The sequence below is a fragment of the Bubalus bubalis genome, chromosome 18 (assembly GCF_019923935.1).
Source record: "Bubalus bubalis isolate 160015118507 breed Murrah chromosome 18, NDDB_SH_1, whole genome shotgun sequence".
NCBI classification, from domain to species: domain Eukaryota; kingdom Metazoa; phylum Chordata; class Mammalia; order Artiodactyla; family Bovidae; genus Bubalus; species Bubalus bubalis.
This window is the reverse complement of record NC_059174.1, coordinates 63,180,476-63,199,844: the sequence shown is the minus strand read 5'-3', so window position 1 is coordinate 63,199,844 and position 19,369 is coordinate 63,180,476. Positions and strand designations below refer to the sequence as shown.

General features: G+C 64.3%; 2 protein-coding genes across 4 annotated transcripts; one reads left to right on the top strand and one right to left on the bottom strand.

The window, feature by feature from the left end:
- The first annotated feature begins 447 nt into the window (after positions 1-447).
- CNOT3 (CCR4-NOT transcription complex subunit 3) lies at positions 448-15,922 on the top strand. Of its 3 annotated transcripts, none has more exons than XM_025269743.3 (18): positions 448-729; positions 5,294-5,368; positions 5,474-5,541; positions 5,808-5,882; positions 6,032-6,121; positions 6,305-6,433; positions 6,525-6,620; positions 7,942-8,164; positions 8,244-8,377; positions 8,826-8,882; positions 10,606-10,966; positions 11,048-11,171; positions 11,729-11,927; positions 13,280-13,379; positions 13,455-13,653; positions 13,727-13,859; positions 14,346-14,471; positions 15,592-15,922. In XM_025269743.3, exons 2-18 carry the CDS (start codon positions 5,344-5,346, stop codon positions 15,688-15,690), a joined length of 2,238 nt encoding a protein of 745 aa, XP_025125528.1. In that variant the 5' UTR covers positions 448-729; positions 5,294-5,343; the 3' UTR covers positions 15,691-15,922. The 3 variants fall into 3 exon arrangements, with proteins under 3 accessions (XP_025125528.1, XP_025125529.1, XP_025125530.1); XM_025269744.3 differs by having other exon boundaries at positions 5,291-5,368; XM_025269745.3 differs by having other exon boundaries at positions 449-729; positions 5,291-5,368; positions 7,945-8,164.
- On the bottom strand, positions 15,880-19,234 carry LENG1 (leukocyte receptor cluster member 1). Its single transcript, XM_006053440.4, has 4 exons — positions 19,021-19,234; positions 17,572-17,754; positions 16,700-16,962; positions 15,880-16,175 (listed from the first exon to the last, which is right to left on the bottom strand). Exons 1-4 carry the CDS (start codon positions 19,150-19,152, stop codon positions 15,962-15,964), a joined length of 792 nt encoding a protein of 263 aa, XP_006053502.3. The 5' UTR covers positions 19,153-19,234; the 3' UTR covers positions 15,880-15,961.
- Between the last annotated feature and the right edge of the window lie 135 nt (positions 19,235-19,369).

Sequence of the window (19,369 nt, the reverse complement as noted above, 5' to 3'; positions counted from 1 at the left end):
CTTCCTCCGCTTTCCCCACCCACTCCTGGACCAGCCAATGACTGCAGGGCAGAATGTCCCCCCACGACCAATGGAAGACGGCTCCAAACTTGACGGACGACTTCCCGCCCCTGATCAGCCTAGCTCCTCCCTCCGACCAATTGGGTTACGAGAGGGGGGCGGGCGTACCCAATCAGGGCAACACAGGCATCTGGATTGACGCACAAGTCCTCGCGCTGGCGTGTTGTGCCCCGAGGCGGGAGGAGGAGGCGGAGCGGGAAGAAAGCGTGAGCCAATCCTAGCAGCCCGCGCGGGAAGCCAATCGAACGCCGCGCCTTGCAGCGATTGTCCAATCACCGAGAGGGGGCCGGCCGCATCCCGAACAAGAACCAATAGAGCGAGCTCGACGGGCAAGAGCGACGTGCGGCCGGAGCAATGATAGGCCTATATTCGGGGGTCGGGGGCGGGTCGGCGCCAGAGACGAGAAGAGAGGAGGGGAGGCCTCCTCCGCCGCCGCCATCTTGGACCGGGCCCGGTCAGCTTCCGCGGAGCCTTCGGCAGACGCCGCGGCCTCCCTTGAGCCCCGACCCCGTCGTCAGAACAACCCCGGGCCCACTTCCCCCCACCCCACTTCCGCTTCGCGCCGCTATCGCGATAGCGCCCGGGCCCGGGGCGCGAGAATAAGGCGGCGGGCGCTCGCCTCCCCCGCCTGTCGCGATACGCTCCTCAGCGGCGGCGCCAGCTCCTGTGGTGAGAGCGTCAGGCTCGACTGGGCCGGACCCCTTCCCCTCCTCCCTCGGCGCCGTCGGCCGCCTTCCCCGCCGCCTCCCGCCCCTGCGACCCCGCCGCCTGTCGCGACATGGCCAGCGCGGCGCCCCCGCCCCCGCGGGGCCCCGGCGCTCGCCGTCCGCCGGGCGGTGCGTGGCCCTCGCGCGCCCGCCCCCCTCCTCCACGCTCCTCAGCGGCGCCCGGGGGTCCTCCCACGACCCCGGCCCCGCGCGGCCTCCGCGTCGGGCCCCCGTGGGGTGTGAGGGTGCGAGGTGCCCGCCCCTCTCCGCGTCGGTATTGGCTCCTCGCTGGAAGGATGGAGGCGCCCCTGGCCGCAGGTGCCCGCCCTCTCGGGGCTCAGGTGCCTGCCCCCCACCCCTCGGCTGCAGCCCCAGTGCTGGGGGGGCGGTCTCCGGGCGAGGCTGCCCCCTTCGCGTGGGTGTGGGGCTGCGAGTCCCCCGGACGAGGAGAGGGGGTCACCCTTCCCCCTTTTCTCCGCTCCCCGCCCACCGCGGGCGCCACTCTACTCTTTGGGGAAGGGGTCGGGGGGGGGGGGTGTCAGTTCTCCTGGAGTGAAGACACCAGCTCCAGAGCTTGGAGTCTCAGCCCAAGTTTCTGCCTCTGTAGTGACAAGTTCGCCAGGTCTAGGGCTTGACAAGTCCCTCACCTCTAAGGCTTGCACGGCCCTCGGCCCAGGCCTTCCTCCCGCGGGTGTCACGACTGTCCTCTCTGTTGCCCATTGGGTCTCAGCTCTTACTCTTGAGTATCTGTTCCTGGCTCTTTGGGACGCTCTGTCTCCTGGATCCAGACTCTCTGCCCAGCCCGCTCCGGGTGTGGACTTCCTCTTGATGTCACTCCTGCCTCAGGGTCTTCTTGGTGGGACTGTTGAGCTCCTGTGGGTCTCGGGCACCTGGTCCTCTCTTGGGGGCCCCTCCCAAGTTCCCGCTCTCCCCGCGGCGTCAGCCATCTCCTGGTGGCGGGCAGCGCCAGTGCCGCTCTTTCTAAGCAGACCCTGCCTGTCAGCTCGGGGGTGAGCCCCTCCCCACGGTTGCTGGTCCTGGCCTTTGGTGCTGGTTGTTCTGGCTCCTTCCCCACCCCACTGCTCTCACTGTGTCGGCTGTCACTTCCCTCAGTCTGAGGCTTCTGCCTCCATTCACATCAGTCCCTCCCCTCGGGTGTGATCCTGCAAGGGGGCAAGGCCCCCAGCCCCTGGGTGTTCATCTCGGGCGCCTCACTGCGGCTGTGGAAGCTCCCCAGCCCTAAAGAACGCTCTTGGTGTAAGCAGTCGTGGAACCCGGGCTCAAGCCTGCCCAGACCCCCCTTCTGGAGCCCCCTCGGAGTGTAAGGTTTCTTCAGGCTGAGCTTCCTGTACTGTGCGGTGTGGGGTTTGGGGGCCAGAGTGGGGCTTTTTTCCCCAGGATGAGGAACTGCTCGGTGTTGCCTCCTCCAGGGGTAGGTTCCTGTCTGTGTTGGTGTTGGCGTTGGCCACTGTTGGACTTGAGGTGTCTGTGCCTTTCTGTGTGCCCCCCACCGTGGGACTAAGGACCCTTCCTGGTGCTGGTGCCCAGGGCCAATGCCTCCGCCCTGCTCGTGATGTCCCACTGGGCGGGACTCGGCGTCTGCCCTCTCCTGAGGTCCAGCTTCCCTGATGTGGGGGATAAGATGCCTGAGACTTGAGGGGAAGACCCCAGGGTGGGATTCCCAGTCCCCTAGCCTTGGTCCTGGGCCTTGCAGCAGGGAGATGACCCCCTCCACCCCAGGACCTGGTGTGTCCGCCTCCTGGTGTCAGTGGCCTCCCAGGTTAAGGGAGGCCTTCCAGGACCACTCCCCAGCAGGCCAGGGCACCTCACCTGACAGCTTGTGACAGCCCCCAGGGTGAGGGACTGCTTGGTATTGGTTCTCCAGGACTAAGGCTTCAGCTCCTGTGGCGTGTGTGCAGCAGAGTGGTCTCCCGTGAAGTGACGGTTTGGGGGCTCTTCTGTGTGAGTTTTAGTCCCGCTCAAGTAGTCGTTGGCTTCTGTGGGTCTGGCACACTGCTCACCACCCTACCCCCAGAATAGGCTCCTGACTCGGGATGTGCCTTCCTCTTGGATGGAGTGTTTTGGTTACGTCTCCTGGGCCAGGGTTCCAGAGTCCTGGGTGCCATTTGAGACTCGGGGTGGTGAGAACACCCACACGTCTCCCCCGAGACCCCTGCCACGCCTGTCTGCCCCGGAGCTCCCCGGCAGCCCCTCTGAGAGCGGCAGCACCCCCAGCCTGGGGTTCTTCTGTGAGGAGGGCTTCTCTACCTCAGGACTCGGGCTCCAGCCCCCGTTCTAGGCCTTTCCTGCTGATCTGAGGTATAGGCTCCCACTTGCTGTGGGGGTTCTCAGGGTGGAGGGGGGCATGGTGCCTCCGCAGCCAAGGCTCTCAGTTCCTGTAAGTACCGACCCGTCCTGGGGCGTGAGCACCCAACCCGGAGTACTTGCCCTCCTCTGGAGCCGCTGCCTTCCCCAGCTCAGGTGGTGTCTTCTCGCGGGCTCAGCCCTGCCCACTTGGAGGTGCTGTCTGAAAGATCGCTTCCTGGGCTCAGGCTCTCCTTGGCCCCAGCACCTTGCTTCCTTCAGGACTTCTGCTGCCGCAGTCTGTTGCCCCTCAGAGGGTATCAACCCCTCTACTGGGTTGGGTGCCCAGGCCCGTTTTATGTGAGGACCCCCCTCCCTGAGGCCTGCAGTGCTTTGTTCAGGGTGTAAACCCTCCAGGCTGGAGCGCCCATCCCTGCCCACGTGTGGGGCTTCTGGGGCAGAGGTGGGGAGCAGAAGCTCTTGTCTGACGCTCCTGGCCCCCAACACCCCCGGGCAGCTGGAGGTGCTCCAGCGTCGGGGTGTTGGCTGAGACTCACCCCTGCACGCCTCATGGCTGATCCAGGCCCTGGTGTGAGCTCCTGGGCCCAGGTGCTGCCTCACCTTGCTTTGAGTCCCTCTGTGCTACTGTCTGCTGGGTGCTTTTTCTGGCTGCCCCGCCTTCCTGGAGCTGGAGTTGCTCCGTGTTCCCCATCTTGGCATGTCAGCCAGCCCTGGCTGAGGGTGCAGCTGTCCCTCTCACTTGGCCCTTTCCGCCCTGCACCCCCGCCCCCATCAGAGGTCGGCATCCCCAGAGTGGGGCCCTCTGGAGGGTGGGCCCATCCCAGGGTGCTTCTGGTTCGAAGGCGTGCTCTCTGAGACCCTGGCCCTCCGGTGGCTGCTAGCACATTTTATTGGAGTCTCAATTAGGTAGCAAAACCTGTAGCTGTGTTCTGTGTTGCCCCCGCCACATTCACAGACAGCATAAGATACAGGATGTTCCTGTCCCCGTGCAAAGTTCTGGGGGATAGGACTCTTCCGGAGGCTCCCTTCTCCTTCTCCACGGTGGGGGCGCTCTTTTCGAGGCTCCTAGTCCTCCTCTGCCTGCTCTTTCTGCCTGGGCAGTTGGGGCTGCTCGGGGGCTCCCCACCTTGGCCTGTGGGGTGTGCTCCCCATCTCTGCAGGGACCTCCCTCTGAGGCTTGCCATCTCTCCTGGGCTTGGGGTCGGGTCCTGAGGGGCAGTTCCTCCCAGGGAAAGCTTCTGGTGGCTCCCCTGTGATCTTAGTCCCCTCTGGGTTGCGTCTCGCTTCCTGTAGGCTGGAGATGCCCATCTCTGTGTAGAGGAGTTCTGTTGGAAGGTTAGGTGTCCCTGAGTCTGCACCACCGCAGCACCTGACGTGTAATTCCTTCCTGCGTGGCTGCAGGTAGCCCCACCTCCGCCGAGGTTACCTTCCGCCGCTCATCTCTGTCGGAGTTCTCACCTCTCCTGGTCCTCTCCGGTGGTGCTCTCTGCCCCACGCCTCTAACCCTTTTTGGTGTAGGCACTACAGGTTAGTAGTAATATCTTCTTTGGTTTCAGTTTTCTCGCCTGGAGTAAACTTATCAGAGGTCAAAGGCCATCTTCTGCTTGGGGTCCAGCCCTCTGTAAGGGTCGGTGGGTTTGGTTTTCCCAGTTGTAGGCACCTTTCGTCTGCCCCCACCACACTTTTTCTCTGTCCCTTACAACTTCACCGTGTGTATACGGTATGCGACTCCTCTCCGTGGGATGCAAAATTTTCTGCCTTCTGACTTGTCTGGGGAGTGATCTCTCCCTGTGTTAGGGTTCTGGTTACCTGTGTGCTTGACTCCTCTGGGGGAATCGTGGTCTTTGGGTCTAGGGCCTCATCCCCAGCAGTCAGCCTGACTCGGCCATGTACCATTTTCCTGCTCCAAGAAATCCTTTTGATAGAAGATGCTTCATGCCCTAGGAATTTTCCACTTCCTGGGTCAGAGGCGTGAAAAAAGTATATCTATTTCCTTGGTCAGAAACTTCTTAAGTCTTCTCGTGGGCCAGACCTGTGCTGGGCAGCCAAGGCCGGAGGAGGAGAACGGGGCCTGGTCTCCATCACCAAATAGCTACTGCCTCTTCCCCTTCGCCATCCGCGCACCCTACAGTCCCGGCCTTGTTCGTGGCCCTCAACAGCCAGGGAGTAAACGTGTGTTCCTTCTCACTCTCTCCTAGCAGCGTCCGTCTTCAGGAGAGTATGAAGAGAGTGCGTCTGTAGGGCAGGGAAGATGGCGGACAAGCGCAAACTCCAAGGTACCAGGCTTCCCGCCGGCGTGCCACGCGCTCGCTCCTCGGAACTCTTCTTTGGGCACCTGCTGCCTCGGCAGAACGCTCACAGTCTCCTTTCCTCCCCGCCAGGTGAGATTGACCGCTGCCTCAAGAAGGTGTCCGAGGGCGTGGAGCAATTTGAAGATATTTGGCAGAAGGTACCAGGGTTGGGCCTAAAAATCCAGGTGCACTTCTAGGGATGGGCAAACAGGACAAGGTTGGGGAGCTCCTGAGTGTGGACCGGGAGAGGGCCTGCCTGTCCAGGTGCTAAGGACCTCAGAGAAGCCGCTCTGGGTTGGCTTGGTGGGCATGGGGGGTGGGTCCCCCAGAGTCCCCGGCCCACAGAGAGACTGGAGTCTTCCCCTGCAGAGGGCCGTCGGGCAGCCAGAACCGCACTGACGCCTGCATTCTCTCCGTCCCGCAGCTCCACAATGCAGCCAACGCGAACCAGAAAGAAAAGTATGAGGCTGATCTAAAGAAGGAGATTAAGAAGCTTCAAGTGAGGGGGCTGGGGGCCTGGACTCCTGTGTCCTGAGGGCGGTGGGAACAGGGAGCGTGGACTGCTGGGTCCCGGGAAGCCGAGGGCTGGAGAGCTGGGGGCCAGGCTGCCCTGAGGCTGCCTGACCGTTTTGCTGTTGCCTCCTCCAGCGGCTGAGGGACCAGATCAAGACATGGGTAGCATCCAACGAGATCAAGGACAAGAGGCAGCTCATAGACAACCGCAAGCTCATTGAGACGGTAGGAGCCCAGGGTTGGTGCCTGAGAGGCAGGGGTGGCAGGAGTCCTGGGGCCCCAGAGGCCCTGAGAAGAAGGGCCTGGGGGAAGGTAGGCGGCAGTCCCTGGGGCTCCAGTGTGCGCTCCCCAGCCCTGAGTCAGCTGCTCTCCCGCCTTCGGGACCCCCGCCAACGGTGCTCTCCACAGCAAATGGAACGGTTCAAAGTCGTGGAGCGAGAGACCAAGACCAAAGCCTACAGCAAGGAGGGCCTGGGCCTGGCACAGAAGGTGGACCCCGCCCAGAAGGAGAAGGAGGAGGTCGGCCAGTGGCTCACGGTGCGTCAGGGCAGAAGGGGGCTGAGCAAGTTGGGGCCCCAGCCCTGTGGGGTGAGGACTCTGCTGACTGTTTCCTCTCCTCTGCACACAGAACACCATTGACACCCTGAACATGCAGGTGGACCAGTTTGAGAGCGAAGTGGAGTCCCTGTCGGTGCAGACGCGCAAGAAGAAGGGTGACAAGGATGTGAGTGGGGGGCCCAGAGCACAGGGAGTGGGGGCAGGGGGCAGGGGCCCGGAGCGCAGAGGGCGGGGGCAGGGCCAGGCTGGTGGGTGAGAGTCAGGGCCTGGGCTCCGGAGGCAGGTGCGGGCGGAGCGTGAACGGTGAGGGTTAGGGGTGTGGGGAAGGGTAAGGCCGTCCCACGGGTGCCGCCTGGCGTCTGGGTGAACAGCAGGCTGTCAGGAGGGGCGGTTTTGGGGAAGATGCTGAGTTCGGCTTGGTGGAGGGTAAGCATGAAGCCTGAGGCCCCCAGGGCAGGAGACTAGGGAGCTGCCGCTGTGGCCTCCCAGCCACCGAGGGCCCAGGACCTGAGGAGGGCAGGAAGTGTGGGCACAGTGCGACGTGGAGGAACAGTTGGTTTGGCCCGAGGAGAGGAGTGCTTTGAGACAAAGCCAGGGCCAAGGGCCCGAGTCCCAGAGAGCCAGGACAGGACCACCAGGTCTGCGTTCCAGGGGTGCCCCTGTCTGTGTGCAGAGGAGGGCGAAGGATGGCATGGGGGCGGCCGGGTGCTAGAGGGAGAAGGGTCGTTGCAGAGCGAAGGGATTGGAGCTGGAGCTGAGACATCAAATCCTGAAGGCGATGGGGCCTTTGCGGCAGGCCTCTGAATCTGGGCTTCGGGGTACATGGATGAGGGTGCGGTGTCAGGGTGGTGACAGAGGTGGTCACAGTTGTGAACAGTACACACCCCCAAACGGGGTTGGCCATTACTGCTGTTAGAGCGAGGAGGGGCAAGGGAGTTTGTGTGCTGCAGAGGGTGGACTCAGTGGGCAGGTGGGCTCAGGTAGGGGCTGCCACTGAGAGAGGCGGGTGGGTGGATGGGGCCTGTCGCAGGGAGCCATGGGCTCCCTGGCTCTCCCTGCCGCTGGCAGCGATCTCGGGGTGGGAGGCGCGTGCTGCCCCTGCGGGCTCGGGAGGGCTGGAGGGGCCCGGTGGGCCCACAGCCCCTGAGCCTGGCCCGGGCTCGCCAGCAGAAGCAGGACCGGATCGAGGGCCTGGGGGCCCGAGGACTGTGGCGGGCTCGGGAGGGCTGGGGGGGCCCGGGGATTGCGGCTGGGCTCTGTGGGGGCCCGGGGCCCCACCGCCACTGAGCCGGACCCGGGCTTGCCAGCAGAAGCAGGGCTGGATCAAGAGCCTGGGGGCCCGGGGACTGCAGCAGGCTCTGTGGGGGTGGGCTCTGTAGGGGGGCGGGGGTGGCGGGCTCGGGAGGGCTGTGGGGGCCCGGGGACTGCGGCTGGGCTCTGGGGGGGCCTGGGGCCCTGCCGCCCCTGAGCCGGCTCGGGCTCGCCAGCAGAAGCAGGACCGGATCGAGGGCCTAAAGCGGCACATTGAGAAGCACCGTTACCACGTGCGTATGCTGGAGACCATCCTGCGCATGCTGGACAATGACTCCATCCTGGTGGATGCCATCCGTAAGATCAAAGACGATGTCGAATACTACGTGGACTCGTCCCAGGACCCCGACTTCGAGGAGAACGAGTTCCTCTACGATGACCTGGACCTCGAGGACATTCGTGAGCGCGGCGCAGGCCTGCGGGGGCAGCGGGGCCCGGTGAGGGGGCCACCCGCTGACGCGCCTGACCCATCCCACAGCACAGGCGCTGGTCGCCACCTCCCCCCCCAGCCACAGCCACATGGAGGACGAGATCTTCAACCAGTCCAGCAGCACGCCCACCTCGACCACCTCCAGTTCGCCCATCCCGCCCAGCCCGGCCAACTGCACCACGGTGAGGCTTGGGGGCCGTTTAACCCAGAGGCTCCGGGGCTGGGGACGCAGAGGCGGGGTCTCGGGAGTGTCCCGCCAGGAGCCTCCGCGTCGGCCCTCGGCTGTAGATCACCGGCAGGGCGGTCAGGGCCACTGTGGGTCCGGGTGTGGAACACGGTAGGGGGTGGGGGCGTGCCTAGGCCACTGGACCCCTGGGAGGGGGAGGTGGGGACTCCCTAAGGAGAGCTGGTTCCCGGGTCCCTGAGAGGCTGGCAGGGGTGCTGGCCCCCGAACGCAGGAGCCCCGGGGAGCAGGGTTAGCTAGGTTTCCCTGGAGGCGAAGCTCACGGGGCCCTGAACAGCTCTGGGGCCAGAAGCGGCCTGTGGGCGTCAGATCTGGGGGCTCGGAGATAGGCGGCTCTGTCAGGCCCTAGAGACTTGTAGGTTCTGACCGGACCTCTCAAACCTCAGGAAAACTCGGAAGATGACAAGAAGAGGGGCCGCTCGACAGACAGTGAAGTCAGCCAGGTGGGTGCGCTGGGGGTCGGCCATTGATGGGCCGGCACTCACACATTCGCGCCTCCCCAGGGGCTCACTGCGGCCTGAGCGGGGCCCTTGTGCGGGGCTCTGGGGACATGCTGGGCGGGCGGCGGTGCTCCCTGGGAAGTCTGCGCAGCGGCAGGGCATGGTCGGCGGGTGCTTCCAGGGAGAGGTGGTGGCCCTGGGCATTAGAGGAGGATCCCCCTGTGAGGCGGCAGCGGGCAACAGGCCCGTCGTGATGGGCTGGGAAACATGGCGGGGAGCCGGCCAGGCACGCTGGGCTCACGGAGTACGGGACCTCAGGCGGGGGGCTGAGGGGCCCAGCAAGCCTCAGCAATGAAAGGTCAGGAACCGCATGGGTTGCGTTCCTTGGGGGCGCTCTGGGCCTTGGTCGTGCTGGCCGTGTGTGTCACAGGTCTCCCCTCACAAGCCCGGTGGGCTCTGCTCGCCTCTGCCTGGACAGGGACACGCTGTAGGGATCCTGTCACACCTGAAGGGGTCTTAGGGAGGGGCAGTGTGGGCTCCTGGGAGGGCTGGTTCTCAGGGGCACGTTGAGGCCAGGGTGGTGAAGCTGGGGTGAAACGGGCTGACCGAGCGTGGTGCCAGGAAGGAGACAGAGTCAAGCTAGTGAGTCCTGCTTGGCGTGCAGTAGGCTCAAGGGCCCGGGAGGCAGTGGGGGCGATGCGGGAGGCGGCGGGCAATCCTGGAGACGGGGGGCCAGCTGCCCAGGGGCGTGAGTGTGGGCGGCAGCAGCTGGGCCTCGGGGTGGGGGTGGGCTTGGCACTGGGCTCCAGACTCCACTTTGTGGCGTGGGGGTGACCAGCAGCCTCCTGAGTTACATTAGTGACAGTCTTAATTCAGAATTCCTGTCGTGCTTTTAGACACGACAGGCTGGGTTCAGCCACCTCATTCTGAGGACATTTGTGGTTCCCACTATCCCCCCCCGACCCCCCAGGTCTTCAGATGGGGGCTCAGGTCCCTGTGGGACATTGTGGGGGTGTCCCTCATCATTAGATGGGGTCTCAGGTCCCTGTGGAAAGTTGTGGGGGTGTCCCCCCATCAGATGGGGGTCTCAGGTCCCTGTGAGATGTCGTGGGGGTATCCCCCCCTCATCAGATGGGGTCTCAGGTCCCTGTAACATGTCATGGGGGTATCCCCCCCCTTATCAGATGGGGTCTCAGGTCCCTGTGACGTCATGGGGGTGTCCCCCCCTCAGCAGATGGGGTCTCAGGTCCCTGTGACATGTCATGGGGGTGTCCCCCCCTCATCAGATGGGGTCTCAGGTCCCTGTGACATGTCATGGGGGTGTCCCCCCCTTATCAGATGGGGTCTCAGGTCCCTGTGACATGTCATGGGGGTGTCCCCCCCATCAGATGGGGTTTCAGGTCCCTGTGGGATGTCGTTGGGGGCGTCCCCTCCATAATCAGGTGGGGTTTTAGGCCCCTGTGGGATGTCGTGGGGGTGTCCCCCCCATCATTAGATGGGGTCTCAGATACTTGTGGGACGTCGTAGGGGGTTGTCCAGGCAGGATGTGGCGGGCTGGGTGCCAGCTGGAAACGCGTAAGTGTTGTCAGCGTGGAGCTGGAGCTGGAAGCCACAGGGTCCCTGCAAGGGCCGGGGTAGCAGGGCCAGCGCCGAGGATGGGCCTTGTCGCAGGGAGGGTGTGCGGGCGGCCCCCGGGTCCTGATCCTCTGCTCCCTCCCACCTGCAGTCTCCAGCCAAAAACGGCTCCAAGCCCGTCCACAGCAGCCAGCACTCTCAGTCCCCAGCTGTGCCGCCCAGCTACCCGCCCGGCCCCCCACCCGCCGCCTCCGCCCTGAGCGCCACCCCTGGCAGCAACGGGGCCCCGGCTGCGGCTGCCCCCGCGAGCGCTCTGGGCGCCAAGGCCAGCCCGGCGCCCAGCCACAGCGCGGGCACCCCTGCCCCCTACGCACAGGCTGTGGCCCCGCCGGCCCCCAGTGGGCCCCCCAGCGCCCAGCCCCGGCCCCCCAGCGCCCAGCCTGGGGCGGGAGGCGGCGGCGGGGGCAACAGCGGCGGAGGCGGGGGCGCCGGCAAGCAGAACGGTGCCACCAGTAAGTGGGGGCGGCAGGGGGTAGGGGGGAGGCCCTGGGGGGCTGCGGTGGAGGCCACTGTTCACCCCTGTCGCCCGCCAGGTTACAGCTCGGTGGTGGCGGATAGCCCGGCGGAGGCGGCGCTCAGCAGCACGGGGGGCAGCAGCACTGGCAGCCAGGCCCTGGGCCCCCCGCCCGGCCCCCACAACCCACCCCCCAGCACCGCGTGAGTGTGCGGCCCCGCCACGGCCCCAGCGCACAGATGTGTGCCTGTCCGCGCCAGCGGGCCCTCCCCAGAAGCCCCCGTCCGAGTAGGGCTGTCCCTGGGCCCCACACTGCTGGGTGCTCTGCGTTTCCTCGGCCCGTGTCCTCCCCAGGGCCCAGCTCCGTGGACGGGTTTGCGTCCATTTCTCCAAATGCGGGTCTCTGTCCTCCTCTTCTCCTCACTCCTCCAGGTCTCAGGGCAACCCCCCTCCCCTGCAGGGTCCTCCTTCCAGGAGAACGCCCCGAGGGTGTGCTCCCCTTCGTGGGGGATGCGGGCTGACCCCAGGTGCGTCCCAGGGCTCTGGGTGGGCGTTCCCGCACCCTCCTGCACTGGCCACTGCAGAGGCGGCCTCCTGAGGATGCGCGTTCCCAAGCAGCGCCCCTGTCCTGGGCTGACCGCACCCCACCGCCGGCCCCACCGTGCACGCTCCCATTGTGACTTTCCCGACCTCCGAGTCTCCCTGTCCGTCCCACCCGGGACCCTCCTCTGAGCCTGCGCCCGTCTGTTCTCCTCCACAGGAAGGAACCCAGTGCCACAGCCCCAGTGGGTGCTGGGGGTGTGGCCCCAGGCTCAGGGAACAACGCAGGGGGACCTAGCCTCCTGGTGCCACTCCCTGTGAACCCCCCCAGCTCCCCAACGCCCAGCTTCAGTGAGGCCAAGGCAGCTGGCAGCCTGCTGAACGGGCCTCCGCAGTTCAGCGCCGCACCCGAGATCAAGGTGGGCCTGCGCCTCACCCCGGGGCCCCTCCTCCAGCCCGCACAGCCCCCCGGCTCCTCGCCCACACCCCTGTGCCGTCACCTCGGCTCCGGCTGCTGTGCTGCTCCCTCCGTGGCCTCTGTCCCCTGGAGCCTCGCCTCGCTGTGTCCACTGCCACCTCCTTCCAGCCGTCAGCGTGTCCCCAGCCCGCCCCCTGAGGCTGTAGTTTCACGCGACTCACTGGGGCTCGCTGTTTTCTTCCCTTTGAAGACAAACAACTCTTAACTCCAGAAAACACTTGTCTGCTCTGAAGCACTTTGTGCTGGCCGAACTCACTTCCCACCTTCCCTGCAGACGCTGTGGGGGCGGGGCTGGTCGGGGTGGGGCAGGGGTTGCTGTGGACCACGCAGGTACACCTGCCTTAACCTGGGGAGACCCCCAGCAAGGGCTCGGGGTGAGGGGAGGGGCTCATATCCAGGCTGGGCCTGGGGCTGGGGCTGGCAGGTTCAGCAGACAGGGTGAGTGCGGCCAGATGCAGCCTCCTGGGCTGGCGTGTCTGCCCTCGGCTCCTCGGGAGACCCAGCCCTGCACTGTCCCCTGCCCCTTCCTTCCTTCAACCGGAAAACAGAAGGGCTCACAGTCCCACCTCCAGTGTGAGGGATTCTTGGGGACGGGCCTCATGACGCTCTCAGAACTGTCTCTGGCTCAGAGTAAGCACCCAAGCTTGAGAGGTACAGTGAACAGGAAACTCCATGTGTGTGTTTATTTCTCTGGAGAAAAACGAGTCTTGAGGTTCCTGACATTGGTCCACGTTTTGTTTCTTCCGGTTACTGAGTGAGCGATGGGGACGGGTAGAAAGGTTTTGAGGAGAGAGATGACAGGGGAGACGCGGGTGGAAAGTTTCCCGCGGGGCCTGTGCGTGCAGCACCCTGTGGGGTAAGGGAGCCCGAGCAGCAGGGCGGAGCCTCGTCACTGCCGGCGTGGGGTGAGGAGGTCAGAACAGCTGCAGGGGCCAAGTGGGGACCCTGGTGCCTCGCCGGCCAGGCCAGAGCAGGCAATGAGTGGGCCCTTCTGGCATGCAGGTGCACAGAGCAGCAGGCGCTCGGTGGGGCTTCCCACAGCGCTGACCATCTGCAGCGTGGGGTGTTTAGGGGTGCCCCGTGGCGCTGTGCAGCAGGGTCCACATGTGCTGGGCGCCTGGGTCGGCGGACGCTTGGTTATGCCCGGGTCTTCTCCCCGCCGCTCAGTGTTGCTGGAGCTTGTCCTATGCAGATGGCTTTGGCTTAGCTGAACCCCAGCAGAGAGGCGGGCGTGCCGAGCGCGAGGACCAGGGCCTGCCTGTGGCCCCGGCCTCAGCCACACTTCCTCCCCAGGCCCCCGAGCCCCTGAGCTCGCTGAAGTCTATGGCGGAGCGTGCGGCCATCAGCTCTGGCATCGAAGACCCCGTACCCACGCTGCACCTGACCGAGCGAGGTGAGTGGCCGGGGCTGGGGTGGGCCTGCCAGGTGGGCTGCACACCGTGGCCTCACGCTTGCCGCCGCCCCGCAGACATCCTCCTGAGCAGCACGTCGGCACCCCCGGCCTCGGCCCAGCCCCCCCTGCAGCTGTCGGAGGTGAACATCCCGCTGTCGCTGGGCGTGTGTCCACTGGGCCCGGTGCCCCTCACCAAGGAGCAGCTCTACCAGCAGGCCATGGAGGAGGCCGCCTGGCACCACATGCCCCACCCCTCGGACTCAGAGCGCATCCGGTGAGGGCCTGCGGCAAGCGAGGGGGCTGAGGCCCGCTGCCCTTGGCCGGCCCTGACCCCCTGTCCCCCACAGGCAGTACCTGCCCCGGAACCCTTGTCCAACGCCCCCCTACCACCACCAGATGCCACCCCCACACTCGGACACCGTGGAGTTCTACCAGCGCCTGTCCACGGAGACGCTCTTCTTCATCTTCTACTATCTGGAGGTACAGCAGGGCCCCCCCTCGGGCTGCAGGAGTGAGGTGGGTGCCCCGCTGCGGCTACCAGGACCACAGCTCCCCCGCTGCCCCAGCCCATCCCTGCCCCCGCTCCAGCAGGAGGGTCAGGGCTGGCCTGTCCAGGGCAACAGCAGGGAGCCCGCCTGCCCCGGCGCCCGTGGGCACGTTCTCAGGCCTCCCTGGGGACCACCACGGAGCTGTCCCCCCTGTTACCCCAGTGAGTCATCAGTGACCTCTGCCCTCAGCCATCCCTGGGAAAGTCTCTAAACTGCCTGCTCTCGGCTCTCATCACGATCAGTCGCTTTTCCTTCTCAAAGCTTTTCTGAAAGCACTTTCCACCTCCTGCCTCTTTTCCCTTCAGAGCTGCGCTGCTGTGTCTGTGCCCCAGCCTGGCTCGGTCTGTGGCGGGGCCTGGGGTCAGCCTGTCGCCCTGCCCCAGCCCCGACCCCTGAACACCCCGCCTTCCCTCCCCAGGGCACGAAGGCGCAGTACCTGGCGGCCAAGGCCCTGAAGAAGCAGTCCTGGCGGTTCCACACCAAGTACATGATGTGGTTCCAGAGGCATGAGGAGCCCAAGACCATCACAGACGAGTTCGAGCAGGTGAGGGCCCCTCCCCGCGCCCCGTCGGCCTGGTCCCCACGGGCCGAGTCCACGTAGTGAGGCCCGCCCGGCCATCCTCCTCCCCACCCTGTCCGGCTCCGGGTCAGCCCAGAGACGGGCACCAGCCTCCAAGGTGCCTTCCTCCGAGGAGCCTCCCAGCCCCGCGCAGCCTGTCCCCTGCCTCGCCTCCAGCTGGGGGTGGGGGATGCGGTGTCTCCCACCCAAGATCAGGGCGCACGCGACGCTGCCCACACCCAGCAGGGCAGGGGTTCGGCTACATGGAAGGAGACGTCTTCTCATTCTAATAAGTAACGAGAACCTCCACTTCACTGAGCCAGACCACCTGGGTTTGAACCCAGCTCTAGCTGGTGACTGGACGGTTCACGTGAACATCTGTCTCCGCTCCTTATCTGTAAAAACGGGGTGACAGGACCTCCCTTTGCGCAGCTGTTGTGAGGATTAAATGAGTTGATCGCTGTAAGCACCGGTGCCTGCTGTGTAGTGTCCTGCTGTGCTGTACTTCATTTCACTTGTAGCTGGTGTGTCCACAGCGGCTTTTCCTCCAGGCCTTCAGCAGAGGCCAGGGTCCTGAACAAACTCCCTTGCGTTCTGGCAGGTTCTCTGAAGCACGCCCACCATTCACTCAGAACCCGCCCTCCCCACGGTGTCTCCCGGACACTGACTGCAGCCCTGTCCCCTGCCCGTTCAGCTGTAACCCTCTTAAGGGAGTGTATTTCTAGGCGTCAGCCCCTCAGAAGTTCCCGCACCACCGCGTTGTAATAAAACGTGTGTCCAGGCAGCATGCCTGGACGGAGGCGCCAGCCTGTTCCGCGGCCTCGAGGGTTTGCCTCACATACTCGGCAGTGATCAGTGTTCCAAAGGTAGAGCCATCGCAAGGAGCGGCAGGAGTTGGGCGCACACGCCTGGAGCCAGACCCGGCTCCACCGCGGGGCGAGCACGTTCCCGCCCGCCTGAGAAGAGCCTCATGAGGGTGCAGGGAGGCGGCGTGTGCTCACAGCGGGCCGGCGCCTGGCTCCGCTAGGCCCTGAGCACCGGCCCTCTGTCCTCCAGCCGGACCCCGAGCCCCGTGCCCTCACTGACCGCCTTCTCCCCCGGCCAGGGCACCTACATCTACTTTGACTACGAGAAGTGGGGCCAGCGGAAGAAGGAAGGCTTCACCTTTGAGTACCGCTACCTGGAGGACCGGGACCTCCAGTGACACCGGCCCCGCCTCCCCTCCCCGCATGCGACCCCGCCCAGGTGAGGGCCCTGTGCCCGGGATGGCGCCCGGCCTCGGCAGCCCCACCCCCGGCAGCGGGGGGCCGGGAGGCTCCCCCAGCCCGCCCCAGGGCCCGGGCCAGGGCCGCCCCCTCCCCTCCCCAGTGAGGGACATTTTTTGGTAAACCTATTTTCATTTTGGAAAATATTTATGAATAAATAGTTTTATATGACGGCTGGCAGCAGCGGCCTCTCCTGTGCCCCCTTGAGAGTCAGGGAGCCACGGGTGGGTCCTGCCGGCGCGGACGCCGGGCCAGCTGGGGGTTGAACTGCGAGTTGTACCGCCTCCGCCGCTCGTCCACCTCTTCCGGCTGCTCCTCCGGGGCCGCCATGCCGCCCACCCGGGCCAGCAGGGCCTCTGCCCGCACCCTCTCCGCCGCTTCCCGCCGCAGACGGTCCGCTCGCAGCTGTTCCAGGGACGGAGGCCTGCAGGGAGAGGACACTCGGTGTGGGAAGCTGGAGGCCCAGCCCCTCGGAGGGCAGGGGTCTGACGCTGAGACCCGGCAGCTGGCCTCACCGCCTCAACGAGCAGTGCCCCTCCGCTAGTCATCAGCTGGGCAGCCTTGTGCACTGCCTGGCTCATCCCCTCCTCTGTGGGAAGGAGACTGGCCAGGGTGCCAGCCTGCACTTGGCGGTCTGGCATCCTAGGAACATAAGCACACCTGTTTACTCGAACCTCTGCTCCTCAAACTCTGGTCTCAGAAACAGAACCTCAGAGCTGTCCAGGATCTAACATATACAGCATAAATGGGAGCAAGCAGCTGAGCAGATGGCCCACCAGCCACCGGAGCAGCGGCCTTGTAATAAATATCACGTAGTCCCTGCAGACCCCAGAAAAAGGCTGGAAACGTTCAACGGTGCTAAAAAAACGGGCCTGACCTTGCAGACCCCAGAGCCCCCGCCTCAACCGGAGCTCCTGTGGTGCCCGCTCGGCCGAGGGGGCTCCTTACCCTTTGGGTCGTTGTTTCTCAGGAGCCTTCTTTTCCTTTGTGCTGTGACCACCACTGTCTCCGCTGTGCTTTCTCTTCTTCCCCAAGTGCTTCTGCATCTCCCGCAGTGGGTCCAGGCGGCTCTTGATCCTCTCATCGGGTCCAGGACCAGAAGCGGGGCCGCCCTGCCTCGGGGGCAGCTGGTACCACGGGGGCTGAGTCTGGGCTTCCGCTGCACTCTGGCCCAGGTATGTCAGGATGCCCAGGGCTTTCTCTTGCCTCTCCTGAGGGAGACAAGATGTGAAAGTGAGAACAGGAAGTGTGTTCCCTCTTAGGGAGCCAGGGTTCCCGCGGAGGCAGAACCAGACATTCAGCCAGCAGAGCCTGTCAGGAGGCGACTCCCCCAGCTGCTGGAACTCCACAGACCAGTCCCCAGGGCGCCCCTGCTGTGGGGCACAAGGGCAGCTTCAGCAACAAACAGCATAGGAAGGAGGGGACTGCTTATGTTAGGGTTCCAAGGCAGCATCTTTGAGGAGATAACAAACCATGAAGAAGCCAGCCAGGTAAAGCAGTGACTGAGGGGGAGGGCGGGGAGGCAGGCTGATGGGAAACCCCTGAGGGCAGGTGAGGGACAGCTGATTTACATTTTAAGAAGCTTAACACTTCCCAACATCTTCAGGGTTTGCACATCAGGTTAGAGACCTGAGGGGGTCTACCTAGCACCCGGCAGTAACCAACACCTCTTACATGCTATGTTCTAATACTATTCTGAGTTCTCTAGCTTGTTTAATCCCCACCATCTCCCTAAATACTCTGGTAGTCACACCTGAGGGCAAGGCACACCCCCACCCCCAGCTCCACCCATAAAGAGGAAGCGGGTAAGACCAGCTTACCCTCTCCTGTCGCTTCTCTTCTTCGTATTCTTTATTGCCTCTTGTCACCGCTTTCCCTTCTTCCAGCAGCTCCCGAAACAGATCCACAGGGCCAGAACTGCCTGGGGCTCCCGCTTCTGCTGCTTCCACTGCAGGAAGCGAGTTCTGATGCCTGGCTTTCTTCCGCAGGAATTCTGTGCGGGCCTGGAGGGGAAAAAAGTTACAGGCAGAACATTCAGAACCTAGCTCTAACCCAAGGGACTCGAGTCTGGTGCCGACCACCGCGGTGCTAAGAGCTCGAAGGAAGGGAGCAGGGGTGCTGGGAACCCAGAAGAGGCACCTGACCCTTCCTGGGGAGAGGGTGGAGCAATGAGGCAAGATGTGGTTTGTAAGCCACCTTCCAAACAGTAAACCAGGGGGTTTCACTTTTGACAATGAAAACAGCTCTAAAGGCAGCCAAAACATCTGTTAGGACAGATGAGCTGATCCAGGACGGGAGCTAAGTCACTATGCCCATTCCATTTCCAATTTCTATTGATAACCGTGAACTTAAAAAATATTACTTTGGCTGCAGCAGATCTTAGTTTTATAGCACGTGCAATCTATTTCTCTGACCAAGGACTGAATCTGGGCCCCCTGCATTGGAAGCCACTGGACCACCTGGGAAGTCCGATAAATGTGAACTTTAAAAACCCTGACTACCTCCCAGCCAGCGCTGACGATCGGATTAGTCAAAGGACTGGAAGCTAGGTGTAAACCAAACAGGGGAGGGGTTGCAGACAGAGCCGCTGACGTTTGTGTGCAGCGGTGCAGGCAAAAGGCACGCCCGGCGCAGCGGGACTGGCTTGTGCCACTGTCGCTTCGCTGTGTCGCCTCCTCTGAAGCCATCTCGCTTCTCAGCCGAAGGGAGATAACCGCCCCGCTAAGAAGGAACAGGGCTCGAGAGACTGCAAATCAAGCGCTTTGCACAGGATGAACAACAGCGAAAAGCGAAACTGAAGTCGCTCAGTCGTTTCCGACTCCTCACGACCCCATGGTATGTAGCCCACCAGGCTCCTTCATCCAGGGGATTCTCCAGGCAAGAATACTGGAGCGGATCGCCATTTCCTCCTTCAGGGGATCTTCCCCACCCAGGGGATCTTCCCGACCCAGGGGTCGAACCCGGGTCTCCCGCACTGCGGGCAGACTCTTCACTGTCTGAGCCACCAAGGGACAGCAGAAGCTCACTGCACAGGGTGTTTGTACAGCTAAACTAACAAGCGGCCCGAGCTTCCGTGAACTGCCCAGGGCTCCGATTATTCACGAGCCCCTACTCCGGCCCTCCAGGAGGACTCAGGAGAGGTCGAGGGGAGCGTCGGCACGGCCCGCAGGCCCCTCCTGGGAGCCGGGACCCAGGTCCGCCAGGGTGCCCCGCTCCCGGCGCCTGCGCGCTGAGCCGCGGCGCCGCATCTGCCCGGGCCGGCGGCTCACCTCCTGCTGAGCGAGCAGCACCCTCCGCTCACGCTCTTTCTCCTCCTCACGGGCTTGGGCCTCGTCACGCCGCACGCGGGCGACATTGTCCTTGTTCCGGACGTGCCAGCTCTTCTTGGGTAAAATATTCATGGCGCCTCAGCCGTCCGCAGACCGACAGGCCCACCTCCTGGCACTTCTAATTGGCGAGAGACAGGCCCCGCCCCGTTGCTCCTTCCTCGGGCACGGATTGGCTCTACGCTGCCTGACACGCCCCTCCGAGGGCTGTAGCGAGAGGCGACTGGCCGCAGGGCCCACGTCTCCCGTCTCAGAGAATCGCGCGTGGCGTCGCCTAGCGACCGCCGCTCTC

Coding starts and splice junctions, on each gene's coding strand:
- CNOT3 (XM_025269743.3), top strand. CDS start 5,344: ATGGCGGACAAGCGCAAACTCCAAG. Junction 8,378..8,825: donor GCCCGGCCAACTGCACCACG/GTGAGGCTTGGG, acceptor CTCAAACCTCAG/GAAAACTCGGAAGATGACAA. Junction 11,172..11,728: donor AACCCACCCCCCAGCACCGC/GTGAGTGTGCGG, acceptor TCTCCTCCACAG/GAAGGAACCCAGTGCCACAG.
- LENG1 (XM_006053440.4), bottom strand. CDS start 19,152: ATGAATATTTTACCCAAGAAGAGCTGGCACGTCCGGAACAAGGACAAT. Junction 16,963..17,571: donor AAGAGAAGCGACAGGAGAGG/GTAAGCTGGTCT, acceptor TGTCTCCCTCAG/GAGAGGCAAGAGAAAGCCCT. Junction 16,176..16,699: donor GAGAAACAACGACCCAAAGG/GTAAGGAGCCCC, acceptor CTCTCCCTGCAG/GCCTCCGTCCCTGGAACAGC.